The sequence below is a fragment of the Octopus bimaculoides genome, chromosome 10 (genome assembly GCF_001194135.2).
Source record: "Octopus bimaculoides isolate UCB-OBI-ISO-001 chromosome 10, ASM119413v2, whole genome shotgun sequence".
NCBI classification, from domain to species: domain Eukaryota; kingdom Metazoa; phylum Mollusca; class Cephalopoda; order Octopoda; family Octopodidae; genus Octopus; species Octopus bimaculoides.
Window position 1 is genome coordinate 84,733,354 of NC_068990.1, and position 8,777 is coordinate 84,742,130.

The window sequence follows — 8,777 nt, forward strand, 5'->3', positions numbered from 1 at the left end:
ATAAAATTTCCAAATTTTAATTAATTTGCTTGCGGGAAGGACTGCTCCAACGAAGTTGCGTATCGTCCTTGTTTTCGAAACACGGAATAGATGGAGCAGGGACAACTGAAGAAGGGAAATATTCTTTATGTTGCATGTCTCGTTTCTCTGTTTGTCTTCTTTGTTGTTTGAAAAACAAGTTCGTTTTCTGTCTTCGTCTTTATGTTTTCGTTTCTCATTGTGTTTAACGTTTTTTGTGATGTCCTGTACCTATATATGCTTGTAATGTATACATATAGATGTCGGTATGTACATATATGTATGGATATATGCATATAATTATATATTATTTATATGACAGGCTTCTATAGCAATATGAAATATATATGTACGTAGACACTGATTTGAGATAAAAAGATAAAGAAGAGCACAACTTGTCAACTGACCGACTAATATTACTATTATCACCAGCTGTAATAGTTTTATAGTTTTGCACTGGTGGTAAGGGGGGAGGGAAGAGACAGAAGGGGAGAGAGAGAAAAAGTAATCAAACTTAATTGTAATTCACTGAGAAGAGAGGATGGGAAGCAAACATCACATTTAACACACAAAGTTTCTCTATTATAGACATTCATTATCGAAATATAGGTTTGTAAGACTGGCAAAACTGTGAGGGAGCATGTGTACTCACTGGACATTTACTCTCGTGGAGACAAGTATACTTCTGTGAGAGACACATAAATACACTCACTTATCTGAGAGTATTTATGTAACACAAATATTCACACATATACATACACACGAGCACGCTCATGCACAAATACCCAACATATACACACACAAAAATTGAAAATAATCCTTCAGTTATTGTTAAAGGATAACAGTGCCATCTGATTGAAGGATGTATTTGTAGTTAATGTCCAGTCTTAGAATACTCAAGGCTCATTAATCAATATGGAACTTGATTAATCTTCGTATACCAGTAATTAGAGCAATAAAAGAATAAAGCAATAAGTAGTATACCCTTTTGTATTCTGATAAACAAGCAATCCCTTCAAAATATTATGGACAAATATATACATACTACAAATAGCCATTCACACATACAGAGACACATACAATTATACATAGTCCATCAACATATATGTGTGTGTGTATATATAGATATATATATATACACACGCACACACACACATATATATAGACAGACAGACAGACAGACAGATAGATAGATAGACAGACAGGCAGATAGATAGATAGATAGATAGATAGATAGATAGATAGATAGATAGATAGATAGAGAGATAAATAGATAAAGAGTAGATAGATAGATAGAGAGATAGATAGATAGATAGATAGAGAGATAAATAGATAAAGAGTAGATAGATAGAGAGATAGATAGATAGACAGACACACAGACATAGATATAGAGCATACAGATGCCAAACCAAATCTCAATACTTCAAAAACAAACAAAGGAAGCCGTCATCACTTTCCAGCAACCACTAGCATCTCCAGATCCATTCAATGGAATATACAAATGACAAATAATAAGACAAGGATTAAATGATAGGCCAGATTCTAAAGGAAATTTATTACATTAATAGAAAGATGTTATTATAGGTTAATATCAAGGCGGCAGAGATAGCAGAATTGTTAGCCATCTGGGCGAAATGCTTACTTTTTTTTTTTACTCTTTTACTTGTTTCAGTCATTTGACTGTGGCCATGCTGGAGTACCACCTTTTAGTCGAGCAAATCGACCCCAGGACTTATTCTTTGGAAGCCTAGTACTTATTTTATCGGTCTCTTTTGCTGAACCGCTAAGTTACGGGGACGTAAACACACCACCATCGGTTGTCAAGTGATGCTGGGGGGGACAAACACAGACACACAAACTTATACACACATATACATATATATATATACATATACATATATACGACGGGGTTCTTTCAGTTTCCGTCTACCAAATCCACTCATAAGGCTTTGGTCGGTCCGAGGCTATAGTAGAAGACATTTGCCCAAGGTGCCACGCAGTGGGAATGAACCTGGAACCATGTGGTTGGTAAGCAAGCTACTTACCACACAGCCACTCCTGCTTAGCAGTATTTTGTCTGCTGCTACGTTCTGAGTTCAAATTCCACCAAGGTTGACTTTGCCTTTCACCCTTTCAGGGTTGATGAAATAAGTATTAATTACACACTGGGATCGATGTAATCAACTAGCCCCCTTCCCCACCAAAAAAATTTTCAAGGCCTTGTGCCTGGAGTAGAAATAATTATTGGTTAATATCCACTTTTCTATGCTTGCATGGATCAGACGGAGTTCGTTGAGGTAGATCTTCTGTAGCCGGATACCCTTCCTGTCACTCACCCTCACCTATTTCCAAGCAAGGTGATATTTCCCCACGGCCAGATATGATTTTCATGGAAGACTGGAAAGAAACAGTTTCATCTGTATGGCAGTGATGCTCATTTACAACCATCACATGATGCCAAGTCAAGCACACATACACAACAGGCTTCTTTCAGTTTCTATCTACCAATTCACTCACAAGGCTTTTGGTGAGCCTGGGGTTATAGTAGAAGACACTCGCCCAAGGTAACATACAGTGAGACTGAACTCAAGGCCATATGGTTGAGTGCTGTAGATTAACATCACCATCATCATACAAGCATTGTTGTTCATTTCCAGTGTTCTTTGAGAAATATGTCTAGTTATGAGGAAATATAGCCTTGCTAGCAAAACAGCGAGGGTTGGCAACAGGAGGAGCATCTAGCCATAGAAAATCTACCTCAATAAATTGTATCTGATCCTTGCAAGCATGGAAAAGTTGACATTAAATGACAATGACCATCATGATGATGGAATATAATATATGACTTATTTCTTTTGAACTATTTTTTTTCTCTTATATATATATTTTTTGCTAATCCATCTACTTTTTTGATTTCCGTATCTGTACAATCTGATATTCAAAGCACGTATTTCTATATTATTTTAACAGTATATGATGCATGTGTGCGAACTGCCATAATACATGGCAGTGAAACATGCTGAGGACATGCGTAAGCTTGCAAGGAATGAAGCGAGTATGCTCCGTTGGATGTGTAATGTCAGTGTGTATACAGGACAGAGTGTAAGTACCCTGAGAGAAAAGTTGGACTTAAGAAGCATCAGATGTGGTGTGCAAGAGAGACGACTGCGCGGGTACAGTCATGTTTTGCAAATGGATGAGGACAGCTGTGTTTGACTTGAAATTAATCAATAATGACTGAAGAATTGAGGCTTCTATGAAATGAACAGACTTTAGCCTTATGTGAACTAAAGAAGTTCACTTTTCTCTCCTTTATCCAAACGTCAGCAACGCCTACAGACTTACCAATGCAAACTGGGTGTACCATGGCCTGCTAAAGTCCTGAACATTTTGTAATTGTGTGTGTGTGTGTGTGTATGTGCGTAGTGGTGGTTGTTTGGCTCTAAATCAGCCTCCTGATAAAGCAGACCAACAACGAAAGGTGTTCCAGCCATTAGCATCTAGTTAGGTTTTCAGATCTAGGACTACATTATTTCTGCTACCTTAAAAAAGTAAAAAGACACATAGGATAATGTAAGGGTGGGGGAATACTTAAAGGACAAAAAAATGAGACAGTCATGATTGGAATGCTATGTCTTCAATTAGAGGTTTGCTTAATCAGAGTTAACCTGAAGCTAAACAAAAAGCAATCATCATCAACTCATTACGTACCATATCACCTAGACTGCCACCACCATGCATCACTAACAACACTATATCACCCCCATTATCAATTGACACCACTTCCATACCATATCACCATCATCATCATCAAACCATCACCACACCATGACTATCACTATACACCCACCACCACCACCACCACCACCATCATCCTTGCCAACAATAGAAGAAGGAGTCATTAACTAACTTACCCTTTTACCAAGGTCCTTCACCAGGTATTCTTGTTCATTCTTCAGATCCTTAATTACATGTTCGTGGTGATGCAACTGCAACTGGTTCTGTAATTTCTCTTCATCGACATGTTTCTCCAAAGTTAAAAGCTGAAGCTGAAGTTCCAAGACTGTTGCAAATTGATGTTTAAAAACCAATATCAATGTTCTTATTAATCACTGACCAATATTGTCTTTGATACTGTCATAAAAGCATAGGAAACAAATCTGGATATGTCCCAGTTCTAGTCCCCCATCAGCAAAGCATAAACTTCACCATCACGACCAAAGAAGTAAGGAGAGAATTACTAAAGAAATAATAAAAATGTACAGTTGAAGGTGGAAATAAATAGAAATATTTAGAGAATAAATTACTCTTTCAAGATCATTAAATATGTTAAGTTAATGTTAACACATTTGATGCAGGGAGCATTATACATGTTAACTACAAGAAATACAGCACAAGATTAGTTAAGGATTTTCTGAATTATAACAATTTACAGGACCAGTATTTATCCCCAATTTCTCTTCAGACTGCAAAATCAATAACTGATTAATTTTACAAAAGGCTGCTGCTTCTACTTACAGCAGAGATCTTAATACCAAGGTAGTGTTTGCTTACAGCTAGATAGACTTAGAGTTCAGTGTTATGGCTATGGATGAAGTCCAATGCCAATCACAAAATATAGACTGTTACTCTTTGATTGTAAAACACACTGTACCACCCTGTGGCATAGTCTTCTAGCTTTTTCCACTGTGCAGTACAAAGTGCCAGACAATGAAGGAGACTGGGCAATGTTGAGAGTAAAGTGTCTTGGTTGTGTATGCTCTGTATTTTCATAATATGAACTTCAATGTTTGGGTTACTTGTCTGGTAACTAAAAGACTCAACCATCTGCAGCACTTATATTCTTTTACCAATTTCAGCTATTAGATTGCAGCATGCTGGAATACCGTTTTCAAAGATTTTAGTTGATTGCACCACCCCAGTACTCATTTGAATCTGATACATACTTTATTGATTGATTTACCAAATAATTAAAGTAACCTATTTATTATTATTATTTTACATTTTAATATTATTTTACACCTGTCTACACAGGCAGACATTCACAAATACACACACAAAATATATTTCAACACAGTTTCTAGTTACCAAATCCCATGTACAAAGCATTGGTCATCTTAAGACTATATAGTTAAAGACTTTTTCCCAAAAGGTCATATAAATTTTGTGACAGTAAAGCTAACTTCTTAACTACACAGTTTCTATGCCTGCACTTATATAATTAATCTCAGAAAATATTAACTTTCACGTCTATGGTCTTCCTCCATCTTCTTTTCCACTTGAGCCTTCTCTTCAGCAAGCATCCTCAAACTCCTGCAATCACAAACAAAATAATAACTCATAACCTATATTACAAGGCAAAGTGAACAAAACCTTACATCAAGTATAACTATGAATATAAATGTGTAGTAAATAAGATACTGGTGATGATTGTTGTTAATTACTCCCGAAGATAAATTTAGCAGATATATAATTAAAGGCATCCCAGCCATGAGCATGCCTTGCTTTTTAACAGTGTAGTTTTTAGTTTATAAAATGGAGGATATGATATGCATGAGATTTAGCTGCTATTTCCAGCATCTCAATCAACCATAGAGAATTTCTCTCTGGATATCAATACCTCAATATTGAATAGCTTTTGGTTTTATTTTGACAAAATATTTTAAGAAAATTGAAAATGATGTTTATATGGTTCTTCAAATCTGGCCTCACATTTTTATAGCACTGCCAAAGTGTTATGAAGAGGAGTCTTCCTCTTCACAAGGGCCAGAAAGACTTCACTTCTTAGCTGTTACTAGCATTACATTTACACTGGAGTATAGCTCCAATATCTAAGACAGTGTTTGCATACACACACATCCCAGATCACTTCCAAACGAAGACCATTTGGTTGATTAGCATAGACCTACTCATTCATTAACACACAAGGAAGTCTCTACAAAGTCAATCGAACTGCTAGAAACAGCAGTCAAATCTCCCTCAAATCACACCACCTTAAAAAGGAAAGGACACATTAAATAAGGTAATCCTACGTAACCCTGAAAAAGCAAGGAAGTCACAACTGGTATGTCACTGATCACGTCAGTCAGCTCAATCAGGGATTACAGGGGGCCAATCAACGACACTGACTTCTGTTTTTACTGCAATAGCTACTGCTCCCTTAGACTAACATGATATATGCTGCTCTCCAACTCAGCCCTCCTGTTGCACCAGCTCTCATCCTTTTTAATGCATTCACCACCACCACCACCACCACCACCACCACCACCACCACCACCACACTACATTCGCCAAACTCAGATCCTACAAGCCATTCAGCACTTTACTGAATCCTTCTTCCCTAAGCTGAAACCCACCTCTGGAATTACTTCCATGCAGGAACCAACTTACAAAGTTCAAGCTGAACATCAACTAGATAATTCTCACTAATTTGGGAGGACGTACAAAAGTCAGAAGCACTGACACTCCACTTCCAACCAATTAATACAACTTAAGAACAATAAAAAAAATTAAAAAATGAGGTGAACTAAATTTGAATTGGAATTAAAACCATGCTGTTCACTGTAGAAATCAGGATGCTTGACAGGGAAAGCAAAAAACTATTCATGCAATTATGTAAATGAGTTGTACCTAAGCATGTATTTACATTTTAATGAGTCGTCTCTGCTATTTATGCTTGGCATCTTGATTCGGAGAAGTAAATGAATCTTAATGACTTGTTAAGTAACAATGAGACCAGTAACTTAATCCTCATCGAAGTCCCCAATAAACACCCACATGGGACCCAATTTCATAGCAAGACAAATACATTTGAATATTACCAAGTTATTTATTTCTAAACATTGTAGTTGACCAAGTAGATGAGGCATTGGTCTACTAATTAATAAGTGAACGGTTTGCATTTTATCAAAGGTGCAGTACTGAGAAAATTTATCAAAGACTCTTAGAAAACTGATGGCTCAGTTGTTATAGTTTTAAATAGATGCCATGGTGATGTACAATTCACTCAGTAAGGACAGTTACTTTGTGATGGATGTTTAGTCTTAGCTCAATTCTGAGTCAGTAGAACGATGATCAAAGGTTTCCAATGTGACTATCATGGGCTGGACAAATGTTATTTTGATACATCGTTTTACAGTTGGATGCCCTTCCTTACACCAACCCTCATCTGTTTTTCAAGTAAGGGACAACTTACTCATCATGGCTTCAAAGCCATGAGGAGACCAGATGATTTGTTGACAGGACTGACAACACCATCATTTGCTGCTCTTTTGTATAAGTAATCACAGATGTAAGCAAACGCAAACACATTATTTATCATCATCATTGTTTAACGGCCACCTTCCAGAAGTGTGTATGAGTGGATCAAAAAGTTTTTAAATGGTTGGACAAGTGTGAAGCATGAAGAGGGTGCATACAGAAATTATAAATTAAACTTACTTGTGCAATCGGTTATTTTCTGTTCGTAATGGTTGTAAAGCTAAACAAAATTCAGTCTGAAGGTCAAAGGTATCTTGAAGCTGAGGCAATGTATTTACAAGGTCTTCTAACTGATTCACCATTCGAATAATTTCACGGTGATCTAAACATTTTAATAAAAAAAAAAAGAATTATAATTAAACATTAAAATAGAGTTCAAATCCCACCAAGTTCATCTTTGGTTTTCCCACTTCCAAAATCAATAATATAAGTACCAAACAAGTAGTGATACAATTGACTTAAAACCCATCACAGCCACAGTCCAATAAGGAACCATTAAAATATCAAATATTAAATATATATATATATATATATATATATATATATATAGATAAAATTTTGTCCATTTTCAAGAGAAGTTGCTACTAGTTACATTTGATGTCTTCTTTGAACAGTCTGATGTCAGTTTACCTGGAAAGAAACAATGCAATTGTTAATAAATAAGAATTGAAATTAATGCATGCAAGAATTCACAGCTCTAGCATCACTTAGCCAATGAACTTTTCAGTCCACCTGTGTGTGTATGCATGCACATGCAGTTTTCCTTAAGCTCAAAGTCAACTTGTAAAAGAGAGTGGTAAAGTCAATTGAATAGACCCCAGTATATTACTGGTTCTTAGTTTATCAATGCCCATAAGGATAAAAAGTAAAGTTTAAATAGCATTAAACTGTGAAATAACTTGCGGTTTTTTTTTTATGACACTCTCATCACTCATTGGCTTAAGACAGTGAGATTTAGCCCAGATCAGTCCTGACCCAAAACACCCAGAATCAAAATCATTCCAGCCATAGCCATCATGTTTTATACTCAATGTACCTAACACAACAATGTCCATTCTTTAAGATGGTTATTATTATTTAAAGCAGGCTGGGTAACTACATAGCGGTTCTTTTGTTGGCTTGTGTAGTAACTTAGTGCTTTATCTATATATATAAAAATGAGAATGTGTGTCTGTCTGTCTGTGTGAATCCCTAAAACTCGAGAACTACGCAACCAATTTCATTCAAACTTTACACATGCCTTACTTAGGGTTCCAGTTGTGTTTTAGTCAAAAAAAATTATTAACTTCTTGCAGAGTTCGAGCACACGGCAACATAATATCTCCTCCACTATTTAAGTATTACGTGTCAAAAGTGAAACAAAAACACTTATGTCAAATACTTTCACTTTAAAAATGAAACTATTCCACTAACTGAAACAATCACATTTCGATACTGTAGTGACAGATACTTTCACAGAGAGAGAAAGAGAGAGACAGAAAGAGAGAGATGTATATGTA

The 8,777-nt window shown here is 36.1% G+C and overlaps 1 protein-coding gene across 4 annotated transcripts in view; it reads right to left on the minus strand.

The window, feature by feature from the left end:
• LOC106871332 (uncharacterized) overlaps nucleotides 1-8,777 on the minus strand; it is a 30,639-nt gene that overhangs the window by 8,208 nt on the left and 13,654 nt on the right. For all 4 annotated transcript variants that reach the window (XM_014917731.2, XM_052971341.1, XM_014917732.2 and 1 more), the window contains 3 exons: nucleotides 7,459-7,600; nucleotides 5,261-5,331; nucleotides 3,933-4,081 (listed from right to left, as the gene is read on the minus strand). In XM_014917731.2, coding sequence (XP_014773217.1) covers nucleotides 3,933-4,081; nucleotides 5,261-5,331; nucleotides 7,459-7,600 — 362 coding nt within the window. The remainder of the gene's footprint in view (nucleotides 1-3,932; nucleotides 4,082-5,260; nucleotides 5,332-7,458; nucleotides 7,601-8,777) is intronic.